We start from the raw sequence: 12,397 nt of genomic DNA, 5'->3' as shown, positions 1-12,397 counted from the left end.
GATGAATCAAAGTTCTTACCAGTGACCCACACCTCACCTCTGATTCACTTCCACCCCCATTTTTATGCAGTTAAAATATTCTCTCCTGCTATTAGAATCAATGTTGCCTGTACTTCAAAGTGGTATATAATATGATTAACTGCACTGGGACAGAGCAAGGGTGAAGTCAGCCAATAGATTCTTCTGTGCTGAAGGGAATGAATAATATCCTCCAAACCCTTTGAAACTCTGAACTTGACTACCCAGTGTGTGAGACTTCCATGGCCAGCGGTTTACAAGCATTTAATAGAGCACAGAAAGGCTTTCATTATCTGATTTGGCGCCTCTGTCAATGGGTCTAAATAAAAAACATCTCTCCTTATGTGCTTAAGGCTCCCAAGAAGAGAGCAATATACTGCAGGAATAACTAGAGTGGGAGCCCCAGTCATTCAACACAGTAGCACATTTTCTGCACAAAACATGAGGTTTGGGGGAGTCAACTGAATTCCAAGCTCTATTGCTCACTTGTTATATATAGAGAGATATTAAAACAGATCATGATGCTGAGTTCACAGATCAGATGATGAGATTAAATCAAGCGGAAAGAGTGCTTTAAAATCTTCTGTTAGAAAAGAAACCAAAGAGAGGAGTCAGGTATTTTACAGTGTATTTATAGGGATTGTGGATACAGTGCATAATCATTATGTAACTAGGACTACAACCCTAAACATACTAGGGAGTTCTGTGAAAGTCAACCAAGAGTCTCGTCAGCACTGGATATAGGGCACTTCCCCTGCACAGGGTGCTGAGCTAAGGAGCCACATAATCAGCTATATTTATATGGGTACTACTGAAAAGATCAACTGTACCAAAAGGAATTACTGTGAAAAGAAATATTTGGGGGCCCACCAAATTCTGTCCTTGTTCAGGGCACCATATTACCAAAATCCGCCCCTGGTCTAGTGGCACCTTAAAGACTAACAAATTTATAATAGCAAAAGCATTAGTGAACTCCTCAAAAGGTTGTGGGGTCTCATTTATTAGAAGTTTGTGTTTGTGTGAATTTTTGCAAGAAGAAAAAGACCAGATACTTACTACCACCATTCCAGGAACAACGGCATGCTTCTGCACCAGCAGAGGAGGATTTTTGTTTAGAGGGCACTCAAGATCATATCTCAGGAAGCGGAAGGGATCATGCTTGCACTGGGAATGGAACAAGTGATACTGTCAGTGTATTGGAAAGGTCCTGGGGGTTTCTGTTCTAACCAATCAAATATGTGTAACGTTTCTGATGCTAGGGAGCAGAAACAGTCTAGCACAGGAACTAAATATTGCCAACTCCAGCAGGCAGGTAGATGAAGTGGAGACAGTGAGGGCTCTAGCAGACCTCTCTGTTTTCCTTGCATATGAGTAGGGTGTTTTTCGTTCTCTTTTCCCACCCACTGTTTGAAAACCTGTCTGAAAGCAGGAAGAACTTGTAGCAGAGACTTATTCCAGCTATTGGCCATATAAACTGCTAAGAGACTATGAGAAAGACTGAGATTATCAGCTTCACCGTAGAGCCCACTGAACCCACATCTCTCTTCCCCAAGGACTGATTTGCCATACGTTGCTTCCTTCATTCCAAAGTCACCAAAGCCAGTTTGAGAATGTTATCTATTGTGAGCACCTCAACTGTTGCTGTGCCCTGGTAGACTTAAACTGAGGCAAAGTCCAACAGCAACAGTGCTCCAAGGAGTACCAGGCTTCTGAATCTAGCCTCCATTTTGATTTCTCACGATGCTCTGATGTAGTGTTAATGTGGCACATTGTGGGGAATTAAAACGGCAGCAAGATCCAACCATTGTGTACTGGTCAAACAAACATTTTAAGGCGAGTCCAGGGCAGACATCAGCAATGAGCCCTGCTGAGATGCTGTGGTCCTGGCAACTGCCCATGGATGACATATACTGGCACAGGCCCTGAAAATAAATGTGTTGAAAAACAGTATCACAGCCTGGAGGGATCATTGTGGGGAGTGAAAATGTTGTGGCTGGAGTTCCTGTGCCTGTAACAAAATATAAAGGCCTCTCACCTCTGTGTCCATTTTTCTTGAGGGATACGAGAAATTCACAGAGGATAAATACATAACAGTCACATTGCTACATTGCTCTATGTACCAATACCACCAAATACCAATTTCTGAGGACAAATGGTGTGGGATCTGTTTTTCACCTTCTTGCCCTGCCTGTGGGCCACAAGATGGCTGCCGTGGGAAGCAGAATAGTAGACCAGATGGGCCTTGGCAGTCTGTTCTAGCAAGGCATGTTCTTATCAGGCAATATGTGTCTGTGTGCGCATGAGCTGCCTAAATGACAGGGAGCCTGTCCAATACCTTTAGTGAAAAGAAGCCAAGTAAATAGGGCCTCATATCTAAGGTGTGTATATGCTTCACCAAAATCCAGTTTAAGTACCAAAGTAGTCCTATTCTTGTGACAAGGAAAGACTGATAGGGTGTTGTGAATCAAATATGGAAATAAGCAGAAGCTGTTTATTTGTATGACTTTAATTTACAGTGTAATTCTATGGATGTTTTGCAGTTCCATTGTGCCTATTGGGGATTAGAAAATGGGCATAACATCGCAGCTTTATCTATTTTGAGAGGAGTGACAAAGAGCTTTTGGTGCAGAGAATAGAAGGGGTCACCCAACCATTGGAAGGTCTCCTTTTGGCTTCCACCCTCATGTTTCAGAGTTTATCTTATTCTCAGCTTCCATACGCTCCAGAAACATGCTTTTAAACTTAATTAAAATGAACAGGAAGAAGACTTCTGTGTCAGATATCAAATCCTATGCTCACAAAATGCAAACACAGATGTACAACCAAAACAACTTGTGTGTGTGTGTTTGTGTGTGTGTGCGCGCGCATGCACATGCACGCATATGTTTAGCACGCATATGTTTAGCAGCTAGCTTACCTGAATACAAGGTGAGGGACGGCCGTGTTGCATTTGTATGTACAGATTTTCGATGGACCACTCAAAGAAAGGGGAGTAGGAATGATCTTGAGGCGAGATCACACAGATCACAATGACCTGATCAGGGTCTCTTGGGGCAGTAATAAACTTTTCAAATTCCAAGTCTGTAATCAACGGGATCTTCACCACACACCTGCAGCATAAATCATCTCCAACTTTAGACATAATTTTGTGTAGCACGACCGGACAGTCAGCAAGAGAAATTGCCCAAGGTTCTGGTGGACGAACTGCATCCTTAGCTGCAGACACCTCTCCTTTGCTCCTGTGAGAAGCACGTGATGCGGTTGTGAGAGAAAGAGAGGTAATTGTGGGGGTGGGGGGCAGAGAAAGCAAAGCAAAGTTGCTACTTGAACCCTAGTCAGAGGTTGGTTAGTTATTTTAAGCATTTTCATACTGCTCTTCAATTGTATTCATGAGGGTGGCATACTAAAAGCACAAAACCATTAAAACATAAATAAAATAATAATCTAAAAGACACAGAATTAAAAGAAGTAGCATAAAACAGCCAGCAGCATTTAAACTGCATCTTCCAGCATGGGGAAATAAAAAGTTATTTCTGCCTGGGACTGAAAGGACAATGAAGCTGGTACATATGGAAACAGGTGGTCCTTGGGATGCTGTCTTGTACTGAGTCAGGCCAACTGTCCACTGAGCTCAGTTTACACTGACTGGCAACAGCTCTCTGGGATTTCATAGAGGGCTTTCTCCCAACCCTACCTGCAGATGCTGAGAACTGTACTTGCTGCCCTTTGCACACAAGGCAGATGTTTTACCACAGAGACATGTCCTTCTCAAGTACAGTTCTGTTATGGTCCATCAAGGGCAAAATGCCAAACATTATAGAAAGCAGGCTGCATAGTTGAGGACCTGGTCAGAGATGAAGGAATGAGTGGTGGGCCACAGCTCCAATCAAGCCTGTCATCTTGCAAAGTGGCTTGCCAACAATCTCTGTTTCCATAGCCCTTATCTCAGTTAATGCCTCTTTAATTTTTGGCTAAGGGGGGGGGGGCAAGGGAGAAGCTGGGTTTGAACTTCCCAAAACAAAATGTGAACCAAAAGGCAGCAATCTTTTGAAATCTTCAGTTTTCTGAATTTTGCAGTGTAGTTCTCCAGCCCACCTCCCATGTTTATTAGGGGAAAGCATGGACAAAACTGTGAACACAAAAAACTACATTATATCAGGGGAAACAGCAAGCAAGCCCATTAGGATAAATGCACACTAAAATGCTGATGAATTTTGTGAGGGCTTCTTTTGAAAATAATCAATCAATCAATCAATCAATCAATCACAAGCTGGGGTACAGGTGTGATGAACTAAAGATTGGAAAAAGGAGAAACTGAGAGAAACCAAAACGGACGGATTTGTCCAGGGTTGGTAAAACAGGGACTGGGTTTTCTGCAGATTGGTGTTTGTCAGCAGTAAAGAGGTTTTGCTGGGGAAAATGGCATGACACAACAAGAAGAACACTCCAGCCCATGCTGAAAATGCACAAGCAAAAGTCTGTATGAGGAGTAATTCTCTCTATAGTTTCTCTCCTGTTTACGTTTTTGGCTGTTTTAGTGCTCCAGGGAACATTTAGCACAGCAGTTGTCAATTTAGTGACCTTCTGATGTTTTGGACTAAGGCTCTATGATGGACAGAGCTTTGGTCAGCCTCCTGAAGACTTCAGAAGCCAATCAATGAAGAGAGAGTGAAGAGTTCAAAATTTGAACCTGACAGTTAAACTGTCAGATTGGGATGGACTATAAAATAGGAATCAGGTCGGGACGGGAAGGGCTGAGTTAGGGCTGAGACAGAGATAAATGATTTTTAATAGATTTTAAAAGTATGTGATACTGTGTTTTAGTATTAATGTTGCGTTTTTATTGTTGTAAACTGCCCTGGGATCTTAGGGTGAAGGGCAGGAATAAATTGTAGTAGTAACAATAACAACGATAATAAACTGTCAGATGGGAATCAGACTGGGATTAAATTAGAGTCTGGAAAGGGGTTAGCTAGGCAGGGCCATCCTGATTATTTCCCTGAGGGGAAGGTAAAGATTTTCCCAAAAGGGCCTGGGTGTGTTTTATTGGCTTAGTAGAACAAAATAGCCATCCTAGGAGGAATCAATTTATTCAGAAACAAGTTAAAGTGAGAGTTTTACGTAAAGTTCTTAACTAGAGATAGGTTAAACCGATAGGTTCGGTTTACAAAGTGCCTCATCGTTATTTTGATCCTCTAGTTGAGGGATAACTGGCCACAGGTTTTCTCTTCACATTATTAAAAATCCTTGCTGCTGGATATTAGAAAACACTACCACATACAGATAACATCAGACCTCTCAAATTTTACTGACGACAGGGAGTGTCTAAATTTCAAAGCACCCAAATCTGGTCATGTTACCTCACTCCCATCTTTATCGAGGGAGGTTGCCACAATGCCAAAGGCTGCATTCAGCCCCGGCCAGGTAGGAGTGGGACTCCAAAACCATCAGGCAGGCACAGGGCCAGATTTAGGTTTGATGAGGCCCTAAGGTACTGAAGGTAATGGGGCCCTTTATACGTCCACCTGTCCTTTGTCAACAACAAATTGTCGCTGTTTTTCGTGTTGAATATATGCTATATGGCAATTTATGGACCTAATAAGTATCTAAAGCCACATAACAAATAGGAGCCTACACAACACAAAACACTGTTGCAGTATGTAGGTTTTATTTTATTTGTTTTTTTATCTTATATTTTGGAAATGTACATCCATGTTTTTTCCCCTTTAATTTTTTGGGGGGGCGCCCAAGAGAGTGAGACCTTAAACTACAGCTTGTTTAACTTATACGTAAATCCGGCACTGGGAGGGCACCAGGTTGGCAAAGACTGTTCATGCAAATGCACCCATTATGGCAGCTTTTTTTTCTACTGCAGGATGCTTGCCAATTTGGGCATCCTTTAGTGCACCTGAGACCAAGCATCTCTGCATCCTACACCTTCTGCATCCATGTCATGCATCTGACGCAATGTGCCATGGCCTAAAAGTCAGAAGCAGCCTGCAGGGCAGTGTCGTCCATCCAGTTTCCCAATGTAGAGGTCACTGCTGCCAGCTGAGAGGCAGATTGGCACGGTAAGGGTGCTGTGGAGGGAGCATCAGAATGGCTCTAGTGCTGCACTCACACCACACCTTGCCCCTCTGCCCTGCTTACTCCTGCCCACTGAAATGCCTGCTTACAAGGATCATATCTGCAGCCGGCTAACCCACATGATTAGTCCTGCTTTTCTATAGAAACTAAGACACACTTCCCCCACAAAAGATAACCCCACTGACCTTGAAGGAGGCCTATGTTTCCCCCTGAAAGGCTTATCAAAGGCAAGATTCCGTGTAAGATATGGCTTGACAACTGATCTCCGTTTAGTGGCCAAAGGTCTGGTATCAACTCGATCCCAGGCCAGAAGTACTGGTTCCTTTAACAAAAACTTCACTTGCTTTGAAGGGGCAAGGTCAATTGGATAGTCTACACAACATATCCCTGCCATAGAAACAAGAAGAGAATTGTCAGTTATTTTTGACAAGCCCATTGGAGCTACTGGGACACAGTTCTGCCAATGAGAATGCAACACTATAATAAATAATAATAATAATAATAATAATAATAATAATAATAATAATAATAATAATACTTACCCTCAATATCTCAAAACCATATTCTTCCCTGTCCCACATACATTTTATGCTTTTATTTGAACTCAAAGAAGCTCTGCAAACATTTCTGTCAATCCACTGTTCTCTGTCCAATCAGATATCTGCACCACTCAGCCAACACTAATCCAAAAGCGTAGCTATGGCAGAAAGGTGCCCCCTATCTGTTTCTGGGCAGAGAAAATACAGTGATGCCTCATGTTATGTTTGCTTCATGCTACGTTTTTTCACGTTGCATCCCACAGTGACCCGGAAGTACCGGAAAGGGTTACTTCTGGGTTTCGCCGCTCGCGCATGTGCAGAAGCACTAAATCGCGCTTCGCACAAGCGCCAAATCATGCCAAGTACCTGCACAGATACGGCGCTTCAGGTTGCAGGCTTTTCATGTTGCGAATGGGCCTCCGGAATGGATCCCGTTCGTAACCAGAGGTACCACTGTACATGAAATTTGAGTATCAAGACTGCCAGCTTTTCAGTCCCAGTTGTGAAGGTTACTCCTCCCTCTTGTTACGAGGGCAATTCCAGCATCTGTATAGGGCAACACAGGGCTGATTGAAGAGCAGCCCTCCTTGCCTTCTGAGCATGCTCAGAGCTATTTCTTTGAAGACCCCATCTCCAAACAGTGCAAAGGACATTATTTGTACTAGTCAGAAAAATAATGTGATTGCTAGCTTGAGCTATCTTTTTGACTAAGAGAGTGCAATGGGAGACACAGTGTGAGTCTCTTAAAACCTAATTATTTAGGTTTTAAAATGCTGTGTGTGTGTGTGTGTGTGTGTGAGAGAGAGAGAGAGAGAGAGAGAGGGAGAGAGAGAGGGAGGGAGAGTTTGGTAGGCTACTGCAAGAACAGGATGTTGGTCTGATCCAACAGGATATTCTGCTGTGGGGATTCTATTTGTACAAAGGATACACGTTGTAGAATCGCCAAATTAAATACAAAGAGGTTTCTCACTGGTGAGGCAGGTGCACTCTGTGCATGCTCATTCCATTTATTACTGAGTCTCATAGTGCCTAAACAGGCTGTGGTTTGTGGGGCACTAACATTACACTTTGATTGAGTTAGCTAGCATCTGCACACTTTCCTTCTCAGTAAGCCAAAAATGGTAAGAGCCATATTGTCGTTAAAAACAACAACAAGCACACCAGTTTCTTGATTCTTTCCTTTTTAGGTTATGCTTTCTTTTGTTCATTATTCCAAACCTGGTCCCCTTCACTCAATATAAAACTCGGGCAGGCAAACTGGACAGAGACTGTTTATTTATTATTTATCAGTATTATTATCCATTCTACTTTTCCTCTGAGGAGCTCAAGGTGGCATTCATGTGTCTCCTTTTCCCCAAGTTATCCTCACAGCAACTCTGTGGGGTAAATTAGGCTGAGAGACAGATGGGCCAAAGGCCACACAGCGAGTTTCATGGCTGATTCTAACACTACAGATATGAATATAAGCACAAAACCTAATAATAAAAAATCAGGTTCCACATTCTGAATTTTATACTTTTTAATGTTTAGATTTTGAACTTTTAGTGGAACAAGTAAGACTCAAGAATTTGGCCACACCAAAATTCATTCTTCACTGGAAGAAAGACCATGTCATTCATCATTCATTCATTCATGGTGTGTGTGGGGGGGGGGGTGGGTGTGGGTGTGAAGCTTGTACAATTATTCATTTGAGTTTTAATTTGTATCATCATGGTGGGTGTGGGTGGATTTAGGTGTGTAAGAGAGATAGAGAGACCTCAGGATGCAAATTAAATTACATGCAATATGAATACCACATGACCAATAAGAATTACTATACCTGAGACCATCAAAATGCCATTTATAAATTGTCTCACTATCTTCTCAAACCTCTTCTTAATCTCTGTTAAGGCTCTGACCCATTGTCCTTCGTGGTCACCACTATCTGTGCTTTTCCCAGTTGGCTGTGGTAAGTAAAGAGAAAAGGAATTATTATTATTATATTTGGGCAAATGGAAATTTATCCATGGGAGAAGTGGCCCTTGCTGCATTTTGAGCTATTTGGAAATAAGGGAATATCCCCTGCTAAAACCCACAATACCAGCGTGCACAGTTCAGCACCTAACCTTCCTCTGAATGCACAAGGCACTGCAGTTACAAATTCTAGCAAATTTTACAAATATGGATTTGAAAATATTTTTGTTTTCCTAACACATACATCAACAGTTTTGCTCTCAACGAGAAAAGGGAATTTAAAATATACATACATATATATCTATATATATATCTATATATCTATATCTATATCTATATCTATATCTATATCTATATCTATATCTATATCTATATCTACTGTATATATTGTACACACAAAACACACACACACACACACACACACACACACACACACACTGTATTTAAGAAGTGGAAGCAGTAGGGGGGAATGCCAGCTGGGACAACAATGAATTCTTAATCTAAAGAATGGCCCAATTAACACCAAGTGGCTGAGAAATATGTCATTCAGCCAGCCTATGAAGGCAGCCTGTGGGGTAATAAAGCATTTTAATGCAAAGGCTGTCTTTCCACAAAAGTGCATTCACAAAATAAATATTTAGAAGAAAGACCAGGAAATAGGCTCTTAAAGAAAGAAGGTTGCCTTTAATGCAGGTTTCAGTGCCGTTCCTGAGGGCTACTCTTCAAAGGTCAATGAGACTCCAGGGAAGCAATTTGAAAAGAGTCAAATGTGGCATACTTTCTTTTTATTATTATTATTAAGAGAGAGGCAAGCATGGTTTGCTTACTCGCCTTCATAGAAGAGTTAGCTTTTGCTGATAAGCATAAAAACTGGCTACAGGGATGTGTTAGCTAAAGGGCAATGTGTGAGGCTTAAGGCAATGTGCTGGAAAACTTAGGACCAAACAATGCATGAAGCCAAATGTGCTGTTAGGAATCACATTGGTGGAAGAGTATGCACAGTCTGGTCACCTCACCTCAGAAAGACTGATGTAGAGCTAAAAAGGGCTCAAAAAGGGGCAACCAAAATGATAGAGGGGGTTACTGCCGAGATCTGTGATACAAGCATGAGGCATCCCTTGTGATGAGACATCGCTAGCAGTACAATGTGTGATAGCATAACACAAAAATATCACCACAAATGTGATACTCTGCCTTTTCTTATCTGGAATGGAAACAACCAGACTAAAATAATATTCATTAGGCTTCCTGTTTCCGGCAGTGAGAAATGTCTGACTCCCACACGATCAGACCCCAGCCGTGCTGGTAATTCAGGGTTGATATGGGGGTAATTCAAATAGAAGGGGAAGAAATGGAGGCAGTGAGAGATTTTACTTTCTTGGGCTCCATGATCACTGCAGATGGTGACAGCAGCCACGAAATTAAAAGACGCCTGCTTCTTGGGAGAAAAGCAGTGACAAACCTAGACAGCATCCTAAAAAGCAGAGACATCACCTTGCCAACAAAGGTCCATATAGTAAAAGCTATGGTTTTCCCAGTAGTGCTGTATGGAAGTGAGAGCTGGACCATAAAGAAGGCTCATTGCCAAAGAATTGATGCTTTTGAATTATGGTGCTGGAGGAGACTCTTGAGAGTCCCATGGACTGCAAGAAGATCAAACCCTCCATTCTTAAGGAAATCAGCCCTGAGTGCTCACTGGAAGGACAGATCGTGAAGCTGAGGCTCCAATACTTTGGCCACCTCATGAGAAGAGAAGACTCCCTGGAAAAGACCCTGATGTTGGGAAAGATTGAGGGCACAAGGAGAAGGGGACGACAGAGGACGAGATGGTTGGACAGTGTTTTCGAAGCATGAGTTTGACCAAACTGAGGGAGGCAGTGGAAGACAGGAGTGCCTGGCGTGCTCTGGTCCATGGGGCCACGACTAAACAACTAAACAACAACAATGGGGGTAATTAGCCCTGGCAGACTCCCCAGGGTGGGGGAGGACTGTCTCATAGACCCACAGACCATCCAAGATTGTCAGCTTGCATCAAGGTGCAAGTGGCAGGACGCTGGGTCCCAGAGCACAACACGGCTGGCACTCTCCGAAGTCACTCTCATAAGCCGGAAATATATGTTTGATAAAATAATTAGATATGGACAATAAACAGACATAGTCTGGACCGAAGAAAATTGAGAAAAACCTACAGAACTGTACAGTCCCTGGTGTTTAAGCTCGGACTTCAAAGAGAATCTCATCATGGCATTTGGATTACGGAGGTGATTGGTATGTCCTTTTTTTCTCTTCTCAATATCTGCAATTCGTTTTCTATGCCAAGCCTCATCAAGAAACCTTTTTTTTTTTTAAGTACAGATGGACTTCTATTTACAATTAAGTATTTAATTGTACAGCTTTACTTAGACTTGAAAGACTTGATAAAGATAAAAGAAGAAACAAGATGGCGCTTGTTAATATGACACAGCACGGAAAAATAAGAATTCCTCCCTTTTTCGAGGGAAGTGGGAAATACTTCCTAGCTGACTTTATAAAGACTTGAGACAACAATTTGGGATAACATACAGTGCATCTGTTTGCAGAATTTCTTCATTATGAGCGAGAGAGAAGGCCAAATGGAGGTCTTGCAACCCCCCTTCTAGGGCCCAGAGGGGGGGATTGTGTGGTCTCTGGGAAGCCTGATCGACTGTCAAATGACTTATATCTGTGGAATGCAGTTCATTTACATTGCAACATTGCAAACAGTATACTCAACAATTTAACAATTAACCACATGGAAGTTACTGCGTCATTAAATTTCAAATGACAGACTTGGACAACAGCCCGGATTGGAAGACTGGAATGAAATCAGGAAAAGCTGCGTTGGCAATTCAACAGTTGAATATATATATATATATATATAAACAAAGCTGAACTCAATGGATGAAAGGATATATGATTTCTGATATGATTGAGAATCGCATAGCCAGGGATAGAGAACTTTAAAGCATTAAGATCAGAATGTGGAAAATATGAGAACAAGAAGAAGAAGGCAGGAACAAAGATATTGTAGATATACTTCAGAGGTCCAGACCAGAAAAAATTAATAATTAGGACTGTAATTTGGTTGTTTTTTTATTGGATTATAATTGGATTATGATTTGATGGATATGTTAATTGACTGTTTTTATTGGAAAATTAACAAAAATAATTTTTTTAAAAATGATACTCCTTCATCCTGTGGATTGTAGTGGTACCTTTGCAGTTTGTTGTATGCTATCTTAAATGATTATTCCATTTTTAATGCTTTGTGAGAATTTACTATGTATATGTGATTTGTATGTTAGCCGCCTTAGGAACTTACGTTGAGGAACGATCTGATGATAGATAGATAGATAGATAGATAGATAGATAGATAGATAGATAGATAGATTCTATCACAATCTACAGTGCATGGAGGTAAGACATTTGTATCCCAAAAAGAGAGATAACAGAAGAGGGATTGCTGTACTAGAGAAAATTAGACCTAGGACAAGTTTTCAAATGTTACTTCTAGAAATTTCCCTCAGGGTTATGAAAAAGTCAATGGACATGCAGTTACTGGATATCCTGTTGTTACTTGCATAATGTTGTTTCCATGCTGTGACTTCTTACCTGCCTATCAGATTTGGATCTATGTGTGCATCCCTCTCTTACCAAAGACAAGGTGATGCTTTCACTTTGTTCAGTGAAGGTAATTGTCATTGAATTTTGATTAACAACCTTGAGTTTTAGCTGTTCATTTATCTAAGGAATAAAAGAAGATAATGAAAGTCTTAGGGGCT

At 41.5% G+C, this 12,397-nt stretch overlaps 1 protein-coding gene across 1 annotated transcript in view; it reads right to left on the bottom strand.

Moving 5' to 3' along the window:
* C2H3orf20 (chromosome 2 C3orf20 homolog) overlaps window positions 1-12,397 on the bottom strand; it is a 53,802-nt gene that overhangs the window by 23,856 nt on the left and 17,549 nt on the right. The window contains exons 7-12 of the mRNA XM_077923499.1: window positions 12,228-12,359; window positions 11,934-11,950; window positions 8,464-8,573; window positions 6,291-6,492; window positions 2,936-3,257; window positions 1,075-1,182 (exon numbers count right to left, since the gene is read on the bottom strand). Coding sequence (XP_077779625.1) covers window positions 1,075-1,182; window positions 2,936-3,257; window positions 6,291-6,492; window positions 8,464-8,573; window positions 11,934-11,950; window positions 12,228-12,359 — 891 coding nt within the window. The remainder of the gene's footprint in view (window positions 1-1,074; window positions 1,183-2,935; window positions 3,258-6,290; window positions 6,493-8,463; window positions 8,574-11,933; window positions 11,951-12,227; window positions 12,360-12,397) is intronic.

The sequence above is a fragment of the Podarcis muralis genome, chromosome 2 (assembly GCF_964188315.1).
Source record: "Podarcis muralis chromosome 2, rPodMur119.hap1.1, whole genome shotgun sequence".
Lineage (NCBI taxonomy): Eukaryota > Metazoa > Chordata > Lepidosauria > Squamata > Lacertidae > Podarcis > Podarcis muralis.
The sequence above is the reverse complement of the archived record's forward strand: the minus strand, read 5'-3'. Positions and strand labels throughout refer to the sequence as shown.